Here is a 26,725-nt window from a genome sequence, read left to right as displayed (position 1 = left end):
AAATAAAGCATAGAACTTTAGAGATGAAAAGAAGAGGGATTAGAAATCTTCTAGTCTGAACCAATCATTTAAAAATGAGGCAACTGATGCCTCAAGAGGTAAATGGCTCACTGAAAATCACTGCATCTAATAAGAATTCCCTTTAAAACATATTTTTGTTGTTTACTCTCTATTGTGCCAATACTGGGAGAATCCCTATCTCTCCTGGTCCTATTTCCTAACACGGCAATAATCTGGGCCCTTTTTTCTCCACATTTTATCCCTTTTTAGTTAAATGACACTTCTTTTTTATTGTTCTTAATAAATCCCCCCACCTCTTCCTAGATCATTATGAGTGTATTGGGACAATAACACAGTGAAAGATTTTGGAATTCTTAGCCTTTATCAACTGCTCCATCACTCCCATTCTTCTTTGTGGCTTATTGCCTTTGATTTCAAATTTATTCTGAGAATTTTCAGATTTGAAACCAAAAAGGTATCATCATCATCATAAGTATAGATACTGCTTGTTTGAAAAGATGCGCTTTACTGATATACTGTGGCTGTGACCCCTAATTTAAAGTTATTATTATTAAATAAGTATTTAATACAGTATGTATTTATTTAACTCGAGAATTTGAGAGAACAGTCAGTGGAGTTAAAACAAGTAGAAACTTTGGAAAGAGACAATAAAAATTACTTTGAAGTGTATAAATAAGATCCTTGGAGTCAGTAGTAAATAAAGTTTTCCAGAATGGTTTGATTTTTCTGTGAGACAACTTAGTTTATTTTAAATGGGAAGAATGTACACCCACATACTTCGTCATTGCTTGTCACATTTCCACATCCGTCTGTTCCTGGTTTTCGGGTCCCATCTGGACAGATGGCAGTAATATTAAAATAGACGCCTTTTACCTGGTTTTCCACCTGAACTTTCACTTCTGAAATGAGTTTCTGCAGAGACATCATTTTTTGATTGTATATTACAAAAGTTTCAAATGTAAGCAATTACACAGAGGCAAGCTTATTAAATCATTCTAGATTTAATTTTTAACTAAATCAAAGTCTATCTCTAGAAAAAGATAAATAAATGCAGTGTTTCCACACAATGACCCAATTATATTTGAGATACATAAGAAATACTGAAGGATTAGACCATCTGCGTTTAAATTGTTCTTTTTTTCATATATTTCCATGACTATGCATTTTGTTGACTTTAAAGATATTTCTCACTCAGCCTGTGTTACAAAAAGTCATTTTAAATCCAAAAATATTTATACTTTGTGATGAAATTTAAATAAAACATTGAGAACACCTATATTGTCACAGAGTAAATCTTAACAGCTTAAAATCTGGAATGCATTTCTGACATTTGCAGCTATTAAATAAACATTTCTGTTTCAAACACTTCAGGTTATCATGAAAGCTAAAATACCTTATTGATACAGAATTGAAAGGTAAATTTTGGGGAGGGCATTTCTTTTTTTTAAATTTATTTTTTTTAAAGATTTTTATTTATTTATTTGATAGAGACAGCAAGAGAGGGAACACAAGCAAGGGGAGTGTGAGAGGGAGAAGCAGGCTTCCCGCCAAGCAGGGAGCCCAATGCAGGGCTCAATCCCAGGACCCTGGGATCATGACCTGAGCCAAAGGCTGATGCCTAACTGCTGAGCCACCCAGGCGCCCCTGGGGAGGGGATTTCTATACTGTAAGCATAAGAATTACCTGCCTGATATGGTCCTGTAAATTCTCCAAGAATGGCCTACAATTTTTGCCAAGTCCCTGGGGCTTGCTTGTGTCAAATTTGTTCTAATCCTTAATACTGAAATGGGACCGCTTACCAGACAGAAAACCATTCACTCATTTATTCACTCATTTTTACAGTTATTCAAAAAATAGCTATGTAAAGCTTGTCATGTATCAAGCACACACAAATTTTTCCAGCACAGTCTCTGGTTCCAAAATTTCTAGCTACATTAAATATATACTGAATATCTGTGTTTATTTCATCTCATAAAACAGTTTACCACATGCAAAAATCCTTAACTTATATTTGTAAGCAAAAAAGATTAAGTGTATACCTAAGGAAAGAGCAAGTAGCAGCATATGGAGAAAAATTTTTTTCTAATGGCTTCTAATTTTTACTTGAGTAAATTTTCATTTTCAACTGTATAATCGATAAAGGGATATGTGCTTACTGCCTGATAATTGATCATGGTAGGAAATCTAGAACAAGATACTCTTTCAAATTAGTAAATTTTATTTGGATTAGATAAGACTGTGTTAGCCACATTTTTTTTTTAAAGATTTTATTTATTTATTTGACAGAGAGAGAGAGACAGCCAGTGAGAGAGGGAACACAAGCAGGGGGAGTGGGAGAGGAAGAAGCAGGCTCATAGCAGAGGAGCCTGATGTGGGGCTTGATCCCATAACGCCGGGATCACGCACTGAGCTGAAGGCAGACGCTTAACTGCTGTGCCACCCAGGTGCCCCAGCCACATTTTTAAATCTCCCAGAGAGCTCATCCATGGTAATCACTTAATTGAACATTCTCAGCAAACCAACAGAAATTTGTAATGGTATATAAATGGTACTGATAGGGTGATGATGTGACAGGTCAGAAGGAAATTCCTAATACAATGAGTGTTCTCAGTTTGCCCTTCCGAAGTTTTTTCTCTTAAAAAGTTAACCTTGTTACACAAATGTTTTTCACTTAAGCAGGGTGTGAAGACAAATATCTAAAATTTTGCCCAGTTTTGAGATTTAGAAATTAGGCTCCAAACACAATATTAAGTTTCTTTTTTAATATCTAGCAAGTAGAGAGGCAGAATTTATTTTTTTGATATACAATTCTGTTTGTATTCAATATAATTTATTTTTCATATTTTAATTTCAACTTAAGTTATTCTAGTCATGATTCTTATTACACTTAATTTTGGTGGCAGTACTGATGTGAAGGATAAAAAATAAAATGCAGTCACATTCACCATGCACTAAATTTGCATGTAATTTTATAAAATTCTTTAAAAGGAAATAAAAAAATTAAAAGAATGAATTTTTTTTATTCTTTTTCTTCAATGAATTGTGAATTATTTCTGTTGGACTGTTAAGACAAAATTTCAGAAGAAGTTTGAAAATATATGCATATGTAAAATAATAACAAAATCTCAATTTAAGGAGATTAAATTAGCCAGAGTAAGTGTTATTGGATTTGCTAGTATTTTCCCATTGTTTCAGGTTAATCAGAACTGCAGTTAGCTAAGGCATTGTATACCTATCCTGGGCAAATGAACATAAAACCAAATGTTGCTGGTTCCCTTTCCATTGGTACAGTCTGACACACAGGCAATTTTGTCAATTTATGTTCCTTGTTTGGAGTGATAAATGGGTTCATACTATAAAAACTAGGGTGATTTCTAACACTACACATTCCCTCCTTATTTTGATTATTCCTGGGAACAAACTGCAGATGGGAATGAACTGTACATGTTTGATCTTCCTTGATAAGAAACTCCCCCCAGTCCTAATGTTCTTTGGTAACAGTGAGAAATAAAAATAATTAAATATGTTCTTCCTTATTTCATCCAACGTAGATTTCAGACATAGAACAATTCCTTGGCAAAAAAAAAAAAAAAATCTCACAAGATTTATTTTTCTTTTCAAAGAATAAAGTTTAAACAAGTCCTTCATTTTCTATCCCATGTCTACTTCCTGACTTCCCCTTTTGTGCTCAAGTAGAAGGCAGATGCTGGATGGAGAAAATGAGAAGAGAAGCCTGAGATTTCTCACAATGCTTGGGCTACTGTGTACACTATTCATCCCTACTGTATAAGTAAGAGAATCAGAGAATTTGGGAAGTGAGACTTTATCAGTAGTTCATAAGTTCAAGGTAGAGTAAAGCATATCTTTGGATAGTTTATAAGAAAGGAAGAAAGAAAGGAAAGAAAGGAAAGAAAGAAAGAAAGAAAGAAAGAAAGAAAGAAAGAAAGAAAGAAAGAAAGAAAGAAAGGAAGGAAGGAAGGAAGAAAGAAAGAAAGAAAGAAAGAAAGAAAAAGAAAGAAAGAAAGAAAACAGGTGTTATCACACAGAAGGAAGCACCTGAGACCTAGAGTTAAGAAACACCTGACCTTTGGGTAGCTTGCTTAGCTTCTCTGAGGTTCTATAAATACAAAATGGGAATACTAACATCTCCCTTATGGATTGGTTGTGTGGATTAAATGAGGTCAGATATGGAAAGTATCTGTTTCTCAGTGGTATTAAAGTAACAATCACAATTATTACAACATCTTAACAGTGATTATACTATCCAGGAATGACCTATACTGAGAGAGCAGATGTTTCTGTAAATCTTTGCATTTGGCACTCAGTCTTCATAGACTAGGGACAGCGTACAACTGCCAATTCAATAAAATAGTATACCTCTTAAGGTGACTCTTTTAATCAAACTAGTTTGATAACACTGATAAAATAACTGATTAAACAATCCAATGATTGATCTAGGAGACCCCAACAGAGTCCTCTCAATAATCTCTATATCCCAGATAGTTCGATTTCCCTGACAGTTTGTTGCTTTAAGTAGTGTGGATTTCTTTATTTTTATGACATAGGAAATTGTGACATTTCTGGTAATAAAGTATGTTCAATAGCCATGATTTGGTGACTTATTGAACATTCAATTTAGAAGAAAATTTAGATGGCCTCTAGCCAAACTTGAGTTTACTGTCAATGAGACAGTGAGGTAAAGAAAGCTGAAGTGACTTTCCCAAGGTTACATGGCAGAGCCGGGGCTAAATTCAGGTTTCTAATTTTTAACCTAATTTTCTGTCCACCATTCCTCTCAAGATGATAGGACACTAATTTGTATCTTGCCGTAGAAATTGCGGTTAAAAGTTTATATGAAAAAATTGTGTGTAATATATACATACCTGATAGGCTTCTACTACCAAATTATTGAGGTTTGCAGCCTTTGATTCTATTTCACCAGCAATGGTGCCGGGCAAGAGGGGTAGAAGGTCCTAGAAAAGATACCAATAATATTTACTTAATGACAGTAGTATACAGTGGCTCAGTAATCAACAAATATTAAAAATTCTTATAGTTATAAGTGGAAGGTGAGCCATTACATGAATGAAGAAATATAAGATACAAGAAAAATATTAAGCAACCAAGTAGGACGCCAGACCACATACACCTGAAATGGGAGTGTGTGTATGTGTATGTGCGTGAGCATGTATGTGTGCACAAATTACATGTTGACCTAAAAACCCAATCAAAGTACAGACCAGGATTTCCCAAAGTATCTTCCATATTCCATGGGACATAGTTACCAAAAGAGTTCTGAGGGCAAATAAGTTTGGGAAGTTCTGCATATGGTTTCTTCCACTTAGGTACTCAAAATGCACACTTGCAAAGTAAAGGTTCAGAGAAGTCTTGGAAGTAAGGTAGCAGTATTTGTTGCAGCATTTCCAACATTTTTAAATTACAAAACCCCTTTCTCATGTAACAGATGTAAGTATTTTTCAGAACTACTGTTCCATGGAGTGACGTTTAGGACATGTTGGCCCAGAATAGAGAAAACAAATCATTGTCACAAGATGAAGCTTCATGGGGTGGGTATTCTTGATGGATGTCACTTAACAATTATGGAGAAAACTCTAGCTATTCCTAATGAGAAAATGAGAATTAGCAAAGGCTTAAAGGTTTACCTGAGTTCTAGATGAAGTAAGAAAAAAGAAGAAATCAATCCGACTGGAGTGAAGGCTGAATATTTTTAAGGAATCAGATTATGGAAAGTCTTAAAATCCAATTATACACTCATTTTACCATTCACAAGTATCATTAAGTTCCTGCTGTATGCCAGCCACTACTTGGACATTAACAATTTGGTATCTTAGGTAATAGGGAAAATGTATCACTCACAGATTTCTAAAAGCCATTTATCTAACCTTTATTGAGTACCTATTATGTACCACTTTGGAGTTTCCATCTTTGAGGATCTCACAGATATATAAATGACAATTTCAAAAAACAATGTACACATGAAGAACAGAGATATGCACAGACCCTGAGGGATGCCCAGCACATTTGAGGGCTGGGGAAGACTGTTAGGGATTGTTTCCTGGAGGAGGTGACACATGAGCTGTATCTTGACTAAGAGTGAGCCAAGTGATGAGGGAAAGAAACTTCCAGGCAAGGGGGAGAGGTAGCAAGAACAAAGGCACAAAGGAAAGAAAGAGCCTGGTGAGTGTGTGTGCACAGGCAGCTTAAAAGCATGGCTAGAGTGACAAGTGTAAGGCAGAGAATAATGGAGGATAAGAGACAAGCAGGGACCAGATGGTCTCATATGCCACATTTAAAGACTTGATCCTTTAAATCACAGAGAACCACTAGGGAGAAGTTTGGTCACAATTGTGATTTAATAGATCATTCTGCAGCCAGGTGGAGGATGAATATGGGAGACAGGTTAGGAGGCTGTTATAACCCAGATGAAGGTGGTTGATAAAAATATCTCTAGGCAACCAAAGTAGGTGACTGCAAAGACATACACAGGACTCTTGGCAAAACTTGTCAGGCTTTCTGAGCCTGTTGAGTCATACTTTGCACATAATTCAATTAATAATAAACCTGGTTTATGGTTTTATTAGTCAATGAAAATCTTTTTAAAGGAATAGGAGAAACTGCTAAAGCCAATAACAACATAAAGAAATAATACATAGCAGAGAAGGATGAGCCTAAAGTAGTAAGCTGCACAATAATTTGAAATTCAACTATTTTTTTCTCTCTATAGAAAAGTTTTTTTTTTTTAATTATGGTCTGATTCTTTTTCTTTTCAAATTTTTATTTAAATTCTAGTTAGTTATCATACAGTGCAATATAGGTTTCAGGAGTAGAATTCAGTGATTCATCACTTACACACAACACGCAGTGCTCATTATATCAAGTGCCCTCCTAATACCCATCACCCACCTCCCTCCATCAACCCTCTGTTTGTTCTCTGTCTTTAAGACTCTCTTATGGTTTGTTTCCCTCTCTCTCTTTTTTTTTTTTTTTTTGCCCTCCCATGTGTTTGTCATCATCAGTTTTTTGTTTCTTAAATTCCACATATGAGTGAAATCATATGGTATTTGTCTTTCTCTGACTGACTCATCTCAATACACCGTAGCTCCATCCATAGCACTGCAAATGTCAAGACTTTGTTCTTTTTGATGTCTGAGTAATATTCTAGTGTGTGTGTGTGTGTGTGTGTGTGTGTGTGTGTGTGTGTACCACATCTTATTCAACCATTTATCAGTCAATGGACATTGGGGATCTTTCCATAGTTTGGCTATTGTTGATAATGCTGCTGTAAACACTGGGGTACATGTACCCCTTCGAATCTGTATTTTTGTATCCTTTGGGTAAATACCTAGTACTGCAATTGCTGGGTCCCAGAGTAGTTCTATTTTTAACTTTTTGAGGAACCTCCATACTGTTTTCCAGAGTGGCTGCACCAGTTTGCATTCCTGAAATTCAACTATTAAGCTGAGAGGTTAAGAGCACAGGACTTAAGCTGTTAGGAATGTTTGGGCAAGTATATAACATCTCTGAAGGTGTTTCCTTATCTTTAAAATGGGCTTTAAATTGGTAATACTTCCTTCATTGTTATGAGGATTACATGAGTTAATATTAAGAAACTCAGTGCCTGATAATAGTAAGTATTCAATAAGTGGAATCTGTTATTTTGTTAATTAAGTAGTTTGGGCATTTAATTTGGGCTAGAGCCCTGCTTCTGTGAATATTAATGGTTATTAAATTAAAAAGGGTTCCAGGGTATACCAGTTTGAGAATTGATTAAAGTTTCACTGTAGATTTCTAAGGGAAGAAGTGGCATATACACAAGAAATGGGATATACAGTTGTCAGGTATTGGGGAAATTGGTGGAGGGAACACCAGCTTTGTGGCTAATGCAAATAGATTCAAGCATTTGTTGAAGATGAAAGAAAATGTAGTTTCTCTGAAGTATTAAAAGAAATAAGTAAAGGACAGTGAGAGTGGAAAGAAGCAGCAGAGACAACAAAGGAGATGGAGATCCAGTGAACAGACATGTGCAATAAAAATTAGGGTATCACAACATCATGAAAATGAAGAAAAGAGAGTTTCTTGGAAAAAGGAACCTAGAAGACTGTGAATAGTACACAACAACGGGGTCCCAGAAGCAGTTTTTTGTTGGAGGTGGGTCCCACGATGCTGCCAGAGTGCCATGGCTGCCAAACATCTGTTCTGTTTGTGGGTCTCATCTGGCCTGAAGGATTGTGGACAAAACCAGTCTTATTCTTACGTAGGAAAACTCTGACTGGGTCAGCCACTTTGGTGGCTCCTCTTGTTCCTTTATTGGATGACCTAGACCAAATCTAGGTATGTTGTTAGTACTGAAAACTAAGTTGATGTTCCCCAACCCCATAAGAATATGCCCACGGACCAGAATTGAAGCAGGAATCCAGACATCAAAGGCATAGTTGGAATGTGAACTATTTTTTACCTGATAAAAGTCTTCTCCGTTATTGTCACAGCCAGTACCATACTAAGTATCAGTCCCCACACTTGGTTCTAGGTGTTACATAAATAAAATTTATATGTAAATGCTAATTTAAGATGCTGTGTGGGATACATTATTAAATTCAGATTGTACAAAGTACAGTAACTCTAGAATCCTTACCTGGGGATCTAAGAAGTATTCTAATTTCAACTACAAATGCAAACATTTTAATTTTTATTTTTTGGGAATAACGTACCTTATACCAATGAAACTGTTTTCCTTGAACTGCAAAGATGACATTAATGTTGTTGTCTATTAACTTTTCAGAAAGTTGACCTAGTGAGGGATGTTCCTGCAAAGGATAATAAAAAAAAGAAGGGAGTGAAATATAGTAGCTCAATCCCACACATACCCAAACATCCATTATGAGGAAAACCATATGACTGACATAAAAGTATTGTGTTTGGAAGGGTTATGGTTTTATTGGAGGCACTTAAATTCTTTAAAAAAATAAGATCAACATCAATATCTTAAGGGTATTTTCTAGACAAAAGCCCCATCATAACCTTTAACTCAGAAAAATGAAGAGGTCTGATTCAACGTTGTGCAAAGTGTGTTCAGCACCTCTTCAGATTAACTTTGGACTCACAGTGATATAACTGAAAGATAACATACTATTCAGAAATAGAGACACATTAGTAACAATCATATTCTGAAATTTAGTAACAAGGGCTGAAATGCAAATATATGCACGTATAAACACAAATACATAGATATTCAATATATAACATGATACAGTATAAACTTTCTTTAGAAGGAGAAAGCCTTGTATTCAAATCCCAGGTTGTCACTTTATGATAAAAATTCTATCTCAGGTCCGTCCTCTGTAACATGTCAGTGGTTTCTGCCTTCCATGATTGCCAGCAAGATTAAAACGATACTGACTGTATGTGATCTATTTAGTGCAGCTTCTTACATACAGTAGGGGCTCCAAATAGCAATTATCATGATTTTTTTATTTCCAACAGCTTATACAAGATGTATACAGATCTCTCAACTTCTCAATAGACTTAACCTTTTGATCATGTGATATATCATAAATCTGTTTTACTTTGATAAATAAAACTTACGCACAGCCAACTGTGACATTCTTTGTGTTAGTGAGAAAGCTGGAGAAGAGTAGGAGAAAGGGTATACAATTTAGTAAATATGAGAAATCTGCCAACTATGGAATAGTATCTATAATTATATAGTTAGACACTGTACTTGATATTTTTTCTTTTTATAATTGCTCTTCCAGAAATTAAAGTGATGATCTCAAAAACAACTTCATTACTAAACACTTCCCAGAGGGATGATGTCAAATTTCACCTGCAGTGGTCCTCACCTGTTCACTGCTGCTTAGTTGCATTAGCTAAGTTGCAAATGAGGATCATGTGACTGAGCCTAATTAGTGTCATGTGATTCAAGTTCAAATAACTGTAGTTTTTACTCCTCCTTTCACCCTCCAATGCTAATTGTGTTTTCTTTAAGGGGAAATTTTGCTAAACCATCTTGGTTAACATTTCTGTATTTGGGCAAACTATGTCAACTTAGTAAAAGAGCTAATTTAACTACAGTTTCCCCTATAGCCTAAGCTCTGAGACCCACATATCAAATGTACATGCATAGATATAAGAGATAGCCTTGTTTTTAAAAATACTGTCATTAACATGAGTAACTGCTAGGATCTGATTATCCGTGCCCTTCTCTTCAAATCACTTGTTGAAATCCTAACCTCCAAGGTGATGGTGTTAGGAAATGGGCCTTTGGGAGATGATTAGATCATGAAGGTGGAGTCCTCATGAATGGGATTAGTGCTGTTACAAAAAAGGGCCAGTGGAGGAAGCCACCTTGCCCCCTCCACCATGTGAGGTGGTTGAAACATTACAGCTAGAAGATATCATCTATGAACTAGAAACGAGGCTCTCACCAGATCCCGAATCTGCCAGGGCCTTGATCTTAGAGATCTTCGCAACCTCTAGAACTGTGAGGAATAAATTTTTATTGTTTATAAGTCACACAGTTTATGGAGTTTTGTTACAGCAGCCTGAATGGACTAAGATGATAACCATAACAAATATGTTTTATTTCTATATAATCTATTATTGTTCTGGTAGAAACAAATCAAACTTTCATGAACTTGATTTAAATGTGATATGAAGCTAATTTATGAAGAGGTTAAAGAAGTATTACCACTTGGATTTGCATTAAAAAATTCTGTCCAGAGCAATTCTTAAGAATATGATTTTAAAGTAATAGAAAATCAATTCCCAAAGTATAAATTCTGCCAGATAAATTCTCATGCCTTGCTCTTAATACTATGTATACTATTAAAATAGATTTACTATGGACTCGGGGAAACAAACTGAGGGCTTCAGAGGGGAGGAAGGTGGGGGATTGGGATAGGCCGGTGATGGGTATTAAGGAGGGCACATATAGTATGGAGTACTGGGTGTTATACGCAAACAATGAATCATGGAACTTTACATCAAAAACTAATGATGTACTATATGGTGACTAGCATAACATAATAAAAAAATTTTAAAAAATAGATTTATGACAGTTTCCATAATGCTAGTAAATTAAAGAGAACAAGGCAAGGAAGGGTAAATCTAGTTGTATTGGGAATATTTTTTTTAATGGCAACAACTACTTCTGAAATATTTTTGCTTCGACAAAAAAAATAATTACAGTTTGCCAGGCATTCCCCCTTAATTTTAAAAACCATTCCTATTTTAAGGAAAATTTAATCCATATGTTTTTAACTAGTTTATACTTAACTCACATAAAATCAATATTTAAAGAACAGTCCAAAATGTAAACAGCTTTTGGGGCCTTCTTAATCTCTTCCTCTTTTCAAAAACAGGAAGTCACGTTGACGAAAAGTAAATGAAATTTAAATTTAAAAAGTTCTAGTTTGGTCAGAAATTCATTAAGAAGTTCAATTGGATTTTTAAATTTAAAAGAACACATTTTTTTGAACCCTAGAAAGAAATCTGTATTAAGAGAAAATTCCAGCTACTTCGAGGCAGGTTTGTTAAAATTACAAATGTTTAACAGATGTTTAAATGAACCACTGTTGACAGGAGAGCTGTGGATTAATGACCATTTTTGAAGCCCCTTCCCCTTTCCTCCATGAAGTATATTATCTTTTAAATATTTTATCTTTTATGTCTTGTATTTCACTAGCAGAACACTCCCTCTTGGCCAGCTGTCCTATTCTGATGACGTCACTGCTTCTCATCTCTAACTCCCCCTCTGTCTAACCCATTACATATTGTTTCTCTAAACCCTGAAAATAATTAACAGAGATAACAGGCATTTCAGGGGCAAAAGGGAGAAGGGAAAGCAACTGCCAAGACAGCTGCTAAGTATTTAAGGGCAAAAGGATTCCTTTCACATTTTTCTTCTTCACCAACACCTTTGCGGTGACTTGTGGGAAATAACTTCTAAATGTCAGAAGGGAAGAGAAGGGAAGAAAGATTCACTGGGAATATTCCAGTTAAAGAGATAATCGTGCAGAGGTGTATGGGAGAATTTTAATAATGTGCGTAAATAGTGACCAAAACAAGAAGTGTTTAAGATTCTCTTTATAAAACTGAACCTCACAGTAAAAATTTTTATAAGCTAATAGAGAATTTGTACTATTGAGTATCATTGTTAGATGAAAAAAAACCCAATGTCTTGTTAAATAAAGTACTCAATTATCTGGATAATTTTTTTTTACAATTCACTTTTTAGAAGAAAAATGACGTGAAAGCAATCTGCTAGCAGAGATTTATTTAAAGATGAAGACTTTGAATTCTGTGTTGTCAGTCCCCATCTTACTGCAATAGCATATTTTCTATTTGCATAGTTGCACAGTAGTAATCACATAGACCAGGGTTTCTCATCAGTGGCACTAGTGACATTTTGGGCCGAGCGTTCCGTGTTGTGGGCACACTGTTCTTATTCGGTGCACTGTAGGTTATTTATTTAGCCACACCCCTGGCCTCTACCTACTAGATGTCAGTATATCCTGCCTTCCGCAGTTGTTGTAACAACCAAAATGTCTCTGGAGATTGACATCTCCTCTGAGGGGGCAAAAATCATTCCAGCTGAGAACAATACCAAGAGCAGGGGCTCTGGAAACAGACCACTGTTACTAGCTATGTAACAGTGGATAATTGTAATCTTTCTGTGATCCACTATCTATAAAACAGGTATAAATACTAGTACCTACCTCTCATAGTTATGGTGGGGATTGAATGAGTTAATATGTATAAAGGCTTTCACTTATCATTTCGTAGTAGTTAAATCCAGATTAATAGTGGGGGCTCATGTCCTGATGTCACACTGCTTGGCATTTACCATAGGCACCACTATGTGGGGATCTGTGACCACAGACTAATTCCTGATCCCTTTAGTACCCCCGTTTTCTCATTCATAAAATGGATGTAGTAGCAATATTATAGGTCACTGTGATGTTGCATGATGTTATATAATGTAATGGGCAAATACCACAGAACTTAATAAAAGATTTCAAGAAAATACTGCTTAGTGAAAGACATTTGGAGGCCATTACTAAAGGGCTAGGTGTTGGGCTCTCCTTGGATATGCTTTGTTTGACTTGGTTCATTTGTTATGCCTTTGTACCTGGCCGCTCGAGTGTTTGAATTTGTAGGTCCTGCAAACACATCACTGTAATCATGATATCCCAGTTGCTGAAGGAGGGGGATGGACTAATAATTTTTGTAAGTTTTTCAATGAAAGTGGTTATAAAAAGTTTTCTGCTTAAATATGATTGAACTGAAACATGTCATTTAATGGCAACATTCTATATAAATATTTTCATCACGTTTGGTTTTTACCATGTCACTTTGGCAAACCATTATTTTTTTCAGAGTTCATTTTCAGAGTCATTATAAAAGCAGTGCCAGGCCACACTAAGCCTAGCCTAGGTGTTTCTGTCTGCAACCTTTGCTTTCAACTTAAAAGAGAATAATAAACTAAATATTGTTTGGAGAGATCATTCCCTGGCTATTTTTCTTTAATCATGAGAAACCTTCAATTTAGGTCTATTCTAAAGTTATTATTGAAGTCATTACTATTCTTATGGCATTTACAATTTAAAACAGGAGAGCAATAAGCTGAAATCAGGCATTTTGTTAGTCTTTAAAGTTGTAACAATATTTTTAAAAACTCAGCTGCACCTGGACTTAAAACATGATTTAAAACTTTCTAGGTGCATTCTGCCTAGGCGACATTTCCTTTACTTTCCTGACTGTGCATGTTAATAAAACCCAAAGGTGCTTAGTGAAAGACATTTCTCTAAACTGGTCTTATCTCTTTAATTTTTGAAGTTATAGTTTCATGTAGTATTAAGCGGAGAAAAAAAAGTAAAAAATAAGATGAAAAGTATTATTACGTGCTTTAGGTTAGCCATATTAAAATTACTGTTATTATTATTCTCATAATTACAAATCAGTAATTTCCATGAAACTAAATAAATACTAATTCCCTTAAAAGGATGGTTTTGGTTTAGATGGCCTCTCCATTAGACTTTAAATAGCTATTGTACTGTTAAACCTTAGTCTGTGACAAAAGGTAATAGATTTGGGGAGTTATTCTAGATTTTTTTTCATTAGATACAGGACTCAGTATCATGCAAAATTAGGACTACTGTATAAACCTGGGTTTAAGAAGGACATTTTTAAGTGTTCAAAACATTTACAATAGTAATTATTTTGGGAAGACTTCAGAGTTGAATATGCTTAAAGCAGTTTTTTAAATGACTCTTAATTTAGCTTTCTTTCAGTGTCACCAAAATCACTCGCATTCATTAGTTTTCTGAAAAGCAGCCAGTACTCAAGTCAGTATGAAAACTGTGGTGTAGGGGGCAAGCTGGAGCTCTGAGAATCAAGTATCCGGGGCAAGATGTTTACCTTCCCTCTCCACTTCATCCCTCCTAGATGGGAATGATGATGCCAACTCTATCAAGTTGATAGGGAGATTTAATGAGCTAAGGTATATGGAGGGTCCAGCAGATGATCTAGTTCAGGGACCGTAGTAATAAATGGAAGCAGCCAGCACAGCATCAGGTTAAAGCACAGCAATGGATTCTGGTATTAGACCACTTAGGTGTGGATCTTGACTGATACTTGTAGTATCTCAGCGACCTTGGGTAAATCATCTGAGGTCTCTAAGTTTCAGGTTCCTTATTTATGATAGGGGTTGTGGCAAAGACTAAATGAGATAACATTAACAATATGCTCAGCACTGTGCTAACGCAAAATAAGTGCTCAGTGAATTAACATGTTTGTTAATGTGTGTCTGAGACAAAGAAGGTGAGAAGCAGAAAAAGAGAAACACTTAACACTTTCTGAAGTTATTTCTAAGTTATTTCTTAGAGAGCAGCAAAAATGATTAGCAAGTCTTTTTACTAAAAGATTAAAATTATCTCCTCACATGAAATGCTGTCTGAAAATAACCCTTTCAGAGAAAAAGGAACACAAATAAATATAATAACTTTAACTTTTGTTAACTCAGCAGTGTTATGGATTATATTAGTCAAGTATCTTGTCAGGCTCCCTTTCTTCATCTGCAGTTCTGGGAAAACGGAATATAATTCCAAGTAGTTGAGACACATGGTAAAGAAAAAGAAAAAAAAAAAAAGAAGGCTTCCAGGGGGAACCTGTGTGGCTCAGTCAGTTGAATGTCTGACTCTTGATTTCGGTTCAGGTCATGATCTCAGGGTTGTGAGATAAAGTCCTGCCTTGTGCTTGGCCCCGAGCATGGAGTCTTCTTAAGATTCTCTCTCTCCCTCTCCCTCTGCCCCTCCCCTGGCTCACATGGGCTGCCGAGCTCACTAGCTTGATCTGTCTAAAAAACAAAAAACCTTAAAAAAAGAAGGCTTCCTAAACGGCTTACTATAAGTGAATAACATGTTAAACATAGTTATATGAGAAATCACAAGCAGAATATTGACTGTTTTTATCCATTAAGAAACAAAACTCTTTAGTAATGCCTAATACACCTTCTGCAATTCAGCTTCCATCATCTAAGGTGGTGAACAATTCAGCAGTTAGTATATCCAAATGAGCTGCAGGGGAGGGAGTAAACTAGGAGTACAGCAAGAAGGGAATTCTGAGGAGGAGTTATATGATAGGAGGGGTGAAGATTCCCTGACCATAATACGATGAGGCACAAAAAAAGGCTGAGTTGAGAAAGAAACACCAAAGCTAAGCTACTAAATATGTTTAGGAGTATGGTAGGATTTTGCCTCCTTGGATGTCTGTATCCAGAACATAGAGTCACAGCAACCTTTGAAAGTCCATTAATAAGGGTTCATTGCATGACCAGTGGGCCTCTTCCAAATATTTGCTCCTTGGCTCCCTTTTGCTATTACTAGAGACCTTTGTATTATTCTTGGCCTCCTCCAAGGATGGGTTGAATGTTGTCAGGAAGGCTGTAAGTGAGGTTGAGAATCACCCTGGAGGAGCTGGGTGGGGAGACAGGTTGAAATTCCAGACCCTCAGTATTAATAACCTTCCTCTACACTATTAATGATTTTTATACTAATATCTGCTGTTTTAGAAAGAATGCCATATTTAAGCTGTTATTATTACTGGATAAATTATAAAACTATATTAGTACTCAAATTTTCATTCTGGAATTTGGAGAAAAAGCAGTGGAAAATGTAATTTATTCAATTGTATAAAATTATTTTCCAATGGCCATATATTAATATATAATAATATGTAAACAGAAACTATTTTAAATTATATCTTATTTATTCATGTGAACCAAATTATGTGCTTTATGTCTTCCATAAGTGAGACTGCAACCAGGAATTTAGGGCAGAAATTACGCCAAGGACTTCAGCACTCTATCTCTTGTACTTTTCCCTTGAGACATTGTGGCAAAGATTTTAATGTAGGATTGAACTGGATTGAGCTCCAGCTCTGCTACTTATTAACTTTTTAGCTCTCTGTCCTTAGTAAACTTACTTAACTACTAATACCCTCAGCTTTTCTGTTTTTTTTTTTTTTTTTAAGGATAATTATGACTACCCTACAGAGTTGCTGTGAAGATAAATTCAATAGTGTATGCAGTGTTTACTATCGTGGTTTCAGTTAATAAATACCCAAAACATGGTAGTTGTTATTATTGTCGAATTCACATTGACCCTCATGAAATAGCTATGTGTACAAGTAGAACTCTGGCCCATGTAATTTAGTAATATAAAAGGTCTTTTATCAGTTATTTCCTTTTATAAATGAAACAACCAGAGCCTTAGACCAAAAAGCTCAGATACCATTCAACATTACTGGTGTTGGCTGCTGGAGATAAAGCCAGGAAGAGAAGTGTTTGATTGCTTGTCTAACTTATACCTTTTTAAATTCCTCTATAACGGCCAATTAGGAGAGGATGGAGACCGTTTTAAAATAAGCAGGTAAATGTGCTTAGAGTCAGGCTCGGGGTAGCTTTGGATATAGGAAGTTTCAGAGCAGTAGCACATCTTGCAGATTTATATAAATGCATAGTCGTGGGATCAATCAAAATGCTTCAACTTCTTTTGTTTTAGGGCAGTGTCCTTGGAAATGAAGGGAATGAGAATGCTTAGGAAGAGGATCCCTTAAAACAAAGACCTGGGATAAATGAGATAAAAGTATCCTAAGGTGTTAACAAATACACTGCTCCTTGGTTTACTCAATAAACATCAGTGACGTGTAGAAGGTTCATTCTTTCAAGTGGGTGGAACAATGTTCAAGACAGTAAATGAGGGGCGCCTGGGGCGGCTGCCTTCGGCTCAAGGCGTGATCCCGGCGTTCTGGGATCGAGCCCCACATCGGGCTCCTCCGCTGAGAGCCTGCTTCTTCCTCTCCCACTCCCCCTGCTTGTGTTCCCTCTCTCGCTGGCTGTCTCTGTCACATAAATAAAGAAAATCTTTAAAAAAAAAAAAAAAAGACAGTAAATGAAGTTCATGACAGATTGTCCAAATTCCTGATGTCATAAGAGCCCAAACACTGTGTAAAATTCTACCAGAATTATAATTTATTTCCATCAGGTTATACGGCATGGTGTATGTCTAAAATTATGAGAGCATTTCTTTGCCTTAAGGAATCTTTCCTAAATGTACAACAGTACCCTCTAAACAGTTATAAAGACATGACTTCAGTGACTTGGCAAAAATTCAAAAGGATAATGCAATGCAATTTGAGAATAATATGATTATTATTTTTTCTTTAAAAAAAAAGCTTCTCTTTGTCTCACAATAGAATAGTTCCTCTTGTCTCCTCCTCCACTCTCTGGTAAATAATTAGAACTCTATCTCAGATTTAAAAAGGTTAAATAAAAGGAAGGAAAGATAAGAAATGACTAAATTAAAGTGGGTGGGTCTACCAAAGTGAAATGTGGCTGAATAGAAGAGAATTAGCAAAGGGAAAGACTATTGGAATAATTCCAAATGCCAAAATTTAAAATTCAAGCACTAGTTACCTTTTAAAATCTTTAAAATTTGAAGCTGCTATCAAGAGGCTAAACCAACCAAGGGTTGAATTTGTTCTATGCAGTAACACACTTGCTCCTCTAGATTTTCAGTAAGTCTGGTAAAATGTCCCAGATTAAGTAAATTTAAACTATTTAAACTTGACTCCTGGGAACCACACAAATTTCAGCATAATTTATATGCTTCTAATATTGCAGTTCCCAAACTTTGCATGAGGTGCCTTGGAGCACTACAGTACCCCCACCAGAGTGCCCTGATATATCATTAATTTTTAAAGTGATAATTCGGCATCTATCAGGTAGCCATGAACTACTAGCTGGAGGTAGTTTGTGGTTTTGTTTTGTTTTGTTTTAAGATTTTATTTATTTATTTGACAGAGAGAGACAGCCAGTGAGAGAGGGAACACGAGCAGGGGGAGTGGGAGAGGAAGAAGCAGGCTCCCAGTGGAGCAGGGAGCCTGATATGGGGCTCGATCCCAGGACCTGGGATCACGCCCTGAGCCGAAGGCAGCCGCTTAACGACTGAGCCACCCAGGCGCCCCAGTTTGCGGTTTTAAATTACATTTGGCTCTGTTCCTTTAGATGACATCATATCTTTGCAAAACTGGGCTGCATGAAAATCAATGTGGAACAGGAAATGAGGGTGGTGATGTCCAGTCTGATTCTAATGCTTGGGAAGTTCCTACTAGTAAGTTCATTACTAACAATGACATAAATATACATATATATGTATTTTTTGATGATTCATATATATTCTTTTTAACCAGTTACTATGTTCTTAATAGTTAAGTTATTTGGAATTAACTACTTAATAACAGAACTGTCAGCTTTTTTTTTTTTTTTTTTTTGCCTATGAAAACCAGAGGAAAAATTATTTAGACACGAAGGTACCAAGGTCTGAGAAAGTTTAGAAGCTTTTGTTTTAACAGAAGAAAATTACCAAGATACTAGGGTACCAGAATCTGAGAAAGTTTGGAAGATTTTGTCCTAACATTCTGCATAAATAGTTTCCATCAGAAATAAATGATGCTTTATACAGTTGATTTTCCACATGCAGAGTAATAGCTAATGCTGGGGAAGATATGGTTCTAGGCAATTGTATTAAGTATATGATTCAGAGCTGAAGCTAACCCTCAGGAAACAATCCAGATATCCACTGATTTAAAAAAAGAGCCCCTAAATATAGATAAGCTTCAGAGGGAAGCAGTGAGGTCCAGAATATTGAAAGCTGGCCTTGTTTTTAGTCTTTTTCTCCCCTTAGTCTCTATTTAGTTCTACCTATTATACTGTGAGAATTCTTCAGTACAAACATCCTTTTCTTACCAATCCTTAATACACCTTTAGATACCAAATCTGCAGAACTAGTGTGTGTGTATACATATATATATAAGCTCTTGTACCAGTTTTATTTTTACCTATTATACAGTACTTTTTAGCATATCAGAGTTAGCTACTAGATGTTGTTAAAATGTTTTAACCTTATGTTATATCAATCAGCATTTATGGATTGTGTTATTCTGTAACTTCTCTCTCATGGTTTATTTTGACTCTGTATCATGCTTGTTTAGGTAATTCCTTTTTATAAAAACAGCTGAATTGCCAATTTAAACTTACGCTTTAGCCAAAAGAGTCATAACTACTAAGAAGCTTTTGCTACATTACCATGCTTGTTGATCTGACGTAGATGTTGTTTTTCAAATGGCAGTTTCCGTCATTTGGCACCACTATGCCTGCCAGTTTGCTATCGAGAGCAAGATGAGATGTCTGATCTGTCATCACCAGCAGCAATCTTTTAGCTTCTTTTCGCCATCCAATATGACTCTTAAGATAAACATGTAATTAGATCTTGTACAATAACAAAGATCTGTACTGTGGTCTTTATCTCAAGAAACATTAAGTTCGAGTTTAACAAACATTAAGTCAGGCTGGAATGAAGTGCATAAATACAATGCTGTTTCCTAAATAGCGTAGACTTTTATTTGTATATCCTCTATTTTACCACAGCCATTTGACTGCACCAACTCCCAACTAGAGATTTCTCGTGTTCCCCCAGAGGAAAAACGAGCCAGGTTTATGAAGTGCAGAGCACCCAACGCAATGTGAGTAGGAAAACAGGCTATTTCAGGCTCGTCCTTGGAAAGTGGTGAGTGAAAAGATTTTCCAAGTGCATAAGTTATTCTTTCCCTTTTATATTTTCCTATTTATAATTATCTCCCAATTTAACCCCTCTGTCCTGAACATATACCAAAATGAATAACATTGGTGAGGAATAAATGTTAGAAGAATGGATTCTTCTATATTATGTTTTCACTCTATAAATCAAAGAGAAAATAAAAATCTTAAATTCTTGGAGAATTTTGCATCTGAGCAAAAACTCAATAATGTGAAACTTCTTACCTCACAGACAGCTGCCTGAAGCATGGCATCAAAACCTCCTTCAGGTGTATCTATATTTCCAGAGATCTTTTGTCTGTGAACCGCTTTTTCAAACTCAGTAATGTTCTCCGTCAAAGATAGCACATGGATATAGCCATGAGGAGGCATACAGTCTAAATTGTAGTCACTATATGGGAAAAGAAGAAATGCAAATTCCATTTTGCTTGGTTCATTCAAAGATTCAAAATACTATTCACAGTAAAATTGTGTGGTTTGGTGTAAGAAAGAGATATATATATATATACACACACAAATATATATAAAATATTTACATATTATATATTAAATATTTATATATTATATATGTGTGTGTGTATATGTGTGTGTGTATATGTATTTGCCAAGGTTAATTTATTAGAGAAAATCTGTACTTTATAAAATCGGAGAAAATTTCAATAGTATTGGTGGATTTTCTTTGCAAGTAGGAAAAAGAAATATAACAGTTTGGTGTCCAAAAACTAAAGATTAAGCATGTTTAATATAGGACACCTAAAGAGCTTTTATTATGCTAATATACATGGTTAATTTTAAAGAGAAGATAAGCATTTGCAGTGATTTCCTATCATATTTGACCAGGGAACAGCTGAAAAACACTTTTGGGGATCTGTTTTTAGGAATTTAATGAAAATATTATACTATTGTTTGATATTTAAAAATATTGTGCTAATTTTTAAAGCGTTGCTTGGTGTGAAATTATTGATGAACAATCAGAGTTTATTAAAATTGTTTTGAGAATCCCATGATGTCCCAAGAAGTGAGAATCATTCCTCAGTCACATGCACATTTAGGGAGAAGGAACATGAAGCTCCGTGAGGAGATGTATTCATTCCAACAGTTAGCAGAGCTGTTTTGGTAGATGAGAATGTGTACTATAAGGTGATCTGGGCAATTTATGGAAGTGGAAAAGATGTTAAAATGAAATGTTATATTAAGGAAGAACTGAACACATTTCTCTCTGAGAACTCAACTGGCTAAGATACTGTCTGAGAAACTTGTATTTTTAAGGTTAGTTCTTGTTTCATAGTGCAGCATATGCTCTTTAGAATCAATTTCAAAATTATAAAAAAAGGGGCTCTTTCCAGAAAACAGACAAATTCTCCTCTTTTCCTTCCATGTCCTAGCAGAACTTTCTTTGAAGTCACATCTTAGGCAACATAATTATAAATACAGCCTCAACACAGTAATGGAAAGATAGTTGCAGTACTGGCAACATAAGTACTTTAAATTTGACAAACCTTAATTTAGCAAATTTGGAGCAATTAAAAAGGACACATACAGAATTCTCAAACAGGTATTTATATGCATGGTAGCCTGAATATTGGTGGTTTTCCAAAATTACTAATATTACTTGTGGGTTTTTTGTGATGAAATGAGTGATATTTGAAAAAACAAAATAAGAAGTCCAAGCTACACATAATCTCATAAGTTTTCAGATAGAAACATACCTCCTCTCCAAATATTTTCATTTCTCACTTAATAAAACAAAAATATAACATTTAGTGAGTCCTTTATGTAAAAACAAAGAGAGATTTTATAAGAAAAAAATTCAATTTGGCATCATAAAGTCCACATCAACCACTAGATACCTGCATTGATTATGAATCCTTTCTGGGTGGATGCTAATGTATGGTGAAACTGTTTTATCAACATAGGAGCCAAATCCAAGGCGGAAATCACGGGAAAAATATGCCATTTTTCTAGATAAATCATTTCCAACGGAATTTAATTTTTCAATATTATTATGCATTGATGCTGAGACATCAACCAGGTAATAAAGATCCACAGGGTATTTCTTCAGAGGATGAATTTTCAGCATAAAATTAGCTTCAGCTTCTGGTTCAAAGAAAGACAGACATCATGTAGTATTCATTTTAAACATCCCAGGATAAGCTCTCAATAAATCAGTCAGGTTTTACATACAGAACAACTAGCACAAATTTGTGCATAATGAATGAAGTTAGGAATATCCTGGAATAATTTTAAGGCAATTTGAAAACCGTATCAGTTTATTAGTTTCCAACTTCTGCAATGCATTTCTCACAATTCTGTGGTGCAGATAGGGATAGTAACAAATGGACCAGCTCAATATAAATGTAGTAGAAAATATATTTATCATCATATGAATCCGTAATTCCCTTAGTATCTAGGAAAGCACAGCACAATACAGCAAGCAGCATTCTATCTCAAGAGTAGGTGGCTGTCTTGGTTTGAAAGAGGCTTTGGGTTTGAAGAAAAGTAGAAAGGCATCTTAAGAATAAGTTACCTCTTATTGGATGAAGGTACAAATTCATCCTTTTGGGTTAAGGCATGTTTACATATGTGATGTGAAAACTCTGGTACTGAGTAGTAGGTTAACCTATCCAAAATAAGTAGTACCTCATAATGAATTAGATGATGAGATCCTTCCCAACAGTTAGTCCCGAGAAGGAATGAGACAGCAGTCTAAAGAATTGTACCCAGCACTGCCACACCGGGGACCTGGGCAATGTAGGGAACAGCATTTGTCTAACACATAGTGGATGCTTGATAAACATATGTTGAAGAGGGATCATGCAAGCTAAGGAAGTAGACAAGAAGAGAGGGTCACCATGAGGAGAGATGTGGGAACTTCCCAACAACTGTGTAAAATACCATTATATTTAGTTCTCTGTCCATTATCATTTGATACAAGGACCTGTATCACTGTATATACAAGGATATGGCCCTCTGAGGAGATGGTAGTTCTGTATTTAACTTTTTAAAATTTCGTTTAATTTATTGATTGATTTTATTTGAGTATAGTTGATATACAATGTTACATTAGTTTCAGGTGTAAAATTTAGTGGTTTGTCAAGTTTTTACATTATGCTGTGTAACCACAAGTATAACTACCTCTGTCCAGTTACATAGCTACAGTATCATTGACTGTATTCCTTCTGCTGTGCCTTTTATTCCCATGACTTATTCATTCCATAATTGGAAGCCTGTAAGTATATGGTAAAAAGTCATCTCTTTAAATACATGCAATTTGTGAATTTTATTTTTTAAACAAAAAGTAAGTGCTTTGTAAGTCGTTATTTGTCAGTGGAGAGACGTTTGGGTAGAACAATTTTTTTTAATGAACACCAATTTGTATATACAATTGATAGCCTGATCTACTTATCAGAAGAATCCTCTAATTTATCAAATCAAATTTTCAGTCTTAATATGCTTGAGAGTAGCAGTATTTTCTTTTAAATTATTTTACAAATCAGATGTTTTTAAACCAGTTACAAAATGTATTCAAAATAAGGTTTTTCTGGTATGTAATAATAATTATAGGAGAAATTACTCATTCCTAATTTGCCTGTGTGTGCTGGAAACCTCTTTATTGCAACACTCTTAGATTTTTGGCCCAAGAGTTTGGGAGGAGAAATTGGGAGATGTGAAGACCACCCAGCCCACTCTTTCACTCCTTCCCTTTATGAGCTGGACTGCCTCCAAAGAGCATATATTTGGCTCTACTTTTCCAGTTTCTGGTAAAAAGGCCTGTCCCTGTGGAAGTGTCTTGAAGTTTGGGTGGAGAAGTTCAATTCAGGAGAATGTCAAAATCTAGACAGAACCAGATTGATCAAAAATAGAAATGGGTATAACTGGGGAGTGTGGTTCATGTGGTTTAATGTGTGGATCAGCTTCTTCTTCTTTATTTTTTACAAATTGTGTAGTTGTTTTTTAACTGTTGACTTGGGTATAAGGCTGAAGACCTAAGGCACATAGTGTTTTCATCTTGATCATTATAGTTTATGGTGGCTCTGTCTAAGAATGAATGGCTGTGTGTTTTCATGGAGTTATTGAAAAACACAATACATAGTGTATTATATGCAGGTTGTTATAAAGTTGGTTATCTTAGCCAACATCGGGGTTGAAGGGTTAGGCTGCTGTAGCTTGATTCTGAGTTATATAGATGCTGGTCTCAGATATGTACCTGGGTCACTTGAAGACCTCAGCATGGGCTGAGGCCTCAGTAAGACAAAATTTTAATAAAGGGGAAAAGAGACTCTTTCCATACACAGGACTTTTAGTCATTGCTGGAGAAAATGATAATTACCGCTTCTAAAATGCAAGGCATTTGAGGCGCCTAGGTGGCGAAGTTGCTTGAGCATCCAACTCTTGATTTTGGCTCAGATAGTGACCTCAGGGTCTTGAGATCGAGCCTAGTCCAGCTCCACGCTCAGCAGGAGTCTGCTTGAGATTCTCTCTCCCTTCTCCCACGGCCCCTCCCCCCTTAAAATAAATGAATAAGTCTTTTAAAAAATAATAAACTGCAAGGCATTTGAGGTTCCCATAAAGGTCTAACTTTAAGTCATCACCTCAATGTAGGCAGCCATAGATAGGCTGATCCCGAACCCCACTTTGCTTGTTAAGGAGGAAGCTGAAGTGGCCAAGCTTGGATTACCGTGTTTTGCCCATGAGCTTGAGATATTCCACATATGCTTTCAAGCTGACTCTTGATGGTTTCATTATATATGAGGAAGAAACCTTCTCAGAGGCAGTAGAAATACATTTTTATGGGAACATGGATACTGTGTCCCCAGATTAAATTTCCATTCAGTTCATACTGGGGTGCCTGCCACCAACACAAGACTCAAAAGGCAGATGACATTAACAAGATTTTGATATATTGGATGAGAAAGAAACACATGTGAAAATAAGACTTAATATCTGTGAGGTGATCAATGTAGGCAGCAATGTCGTAAATGCTACTTTGAGAGCGGATTCTTTTAGTGTCTATTTAAAATATTTACCCCAGTATTTGGTACACAGTAAATATATATGTTAGTAATTATCACTATTAGTATTACTAAGCCTCATTAGCATTAGCCTCAAAACTATTCATTTATCTCTGAAGCTTCTGGGTTTGGTACAAGCACAGACACTCATAAATGTGCTTAACTAAACTACATTTGAAGCACATTTTGATATATCATTTCAAAAGGTCCCCATATTTTAACATTAGTGAGAAGCTAATTATCTATGACTTCTTTCCTACAGGGTAGGAAAAACTTAAACAGTTTCTCTGTTTGAGAGGAAAGAATATTATCTGGCCCCAAAATGTTTATGCCACTATTTATGTTATCTCCAGAAAGGTTCATTCATATACCTTTTGTTATTTTAAAGGCTCAGATCCTTTGTTGCATCAATCAACTTCAAAGGGAAAAGTGGGTCTGTGACATAGAATAAGAAAGAGGACTTAGAGGAAAGCTGAGACCTACTTAGAGCTTTTGCCAGTATTTGTTTGAATAGCCCAAAGAATTGAAAGCAGTTAGGATGAGTTTAAAATCACTCAAATAATGGTGTGAACATCTCTGAAGACTTGGCTACAACAACCATGACTGGACAGTAAGAAAAGATAACTAAAAATGTTCTGCATAACACGAAATTGAAAAACCGTAAGAAAATGTGGAAAACTAGCAGGAAGAAAAACAGCCAAATTCTGTCCATTATACTTGGGTTGGGAAAGGAGAAGGCCCAAAAATAAGATGGGTTTGAAACATCAAGGCACAGACTCCAGCATGTTTCTGAATTTCTACGGGGGATAAATGAGGGATATGTGCCAGGGGTGGAGGGGAAGAATGCATGATTTCTGTATTTTTCTGGTTTTTAAAAACTTCTTGAATTTAGGAAGAAAACCTGAAAAATCTTACATTTTAAGTTAAACTACACTAAATTAAAGGGCATTCTTTTGTTACAATATTAAAATGAACTGAGTTTGAAAGATTTTCTTAAATTAGCAAGGTACAGATTACACTAATCCTTATCCATTTACATTGTATTACTTCTGAAGCAGAATTAGAGAATTCCTTTCTCTCTCCTATCTTCCTAAAGATTTCATTTCAGTGTTCTTAGGGAATATCAAGTAGGATCAGTAGCTTCTTTCTTTTTCCATAAGATTGATAGGTAAAAATAAGAAAAAAAAGTATAGTTTAAGAAGTAAAAAGTGAAAGAAAATATCGTTTTTAAATCTCATTTTAAATATATAAAATATATAATAGAGTCCTACTAACAGTCTTTAAAAAGTTGTCAGTATCCATGAAAAAATTTTTAAATTCTTAATAGATGCTACATTGAAGGTAATGAATTTTTATAAGATAAGAATAAATGATTATGAATAAATCAAGTCAAAATCAATATTAGAGAATGAATGCATTTTATACTTAGGTATGCATTGTATGTGTCAAGGTAGAAAGGACTTTTATATTATGAGGAGTGATGGTTCCATATGTATATCTGGAGTTGGTACAATGG

At 35.4% G+C, this 26,725-nt stretch overlaps 1 protein-coding gene across 3 annotated transcripts in view; it reads right to left on the bottom strand.

Moving 5' to 3' along the window:
- The window catches only part of ITGB8 (integrin subunit beta 8), a 79,113-nt gene that overhangs the window by 14,305 nt on the left and 38,083 nt on the right, over nt 1–26,725 (bottom strand). For 2 of the 3 annotated variants that reach the window (XR_004628084.1, XM_002915366.4), the window contains exons 4-9: nt 22,048–22,294; nt 20,423–20,588; nt 19,688–19,846; nt 8,751–8,846; nt 4,905–4,994; nt 799–933 (exon numbers count right to left, since the gene is read on the bottom strand). Coding sequence is in view for 2 of the 3 variants with exons in the window: in XM_002915366.4 (XP_002915412.1) it covers nt 799–933; nt 4,905–4,994; nt 8,751–8,846; nt 19,688–19,846; nt 20,423–20,588; nt 22,048–22,294 (893 nt within the window). In the remaining variant the exon portion in view is untranslated. Of the gene's footprint in view, nt 1–798; nt 934–4,904; nt 4,995–8,750; nt 8,847–19,687; nt 19,847–20,422; nt 20,589–22,047; nt 22,295–22,837; nt 22,858–26,725 lie in introns of those variants that run through there. The other variant, XM_034668997.1, reaches the window with a different exon arrangement.

This window comes from Ailuropoda melanoleuca, chromosome 1, assembly GCF_002007445.2.
Source record: "Ailuropoda melanoleuca isolate Jingjing chromosome 1, ASM200744v2, whole genome shotgun sequence".
NCBI classification, from domain to species: domain Eukaryota; kingdom Metazoa; phylum Chordata; class Mammalia; order Carnivora; family Ursidae; genus Ailuropoda; species Ailuropoda melanoleuca.
Note: the sequence above shows the minus strand (reverse complement) of the source record. Positions and strands in the feature narration are given on the sequence as shown.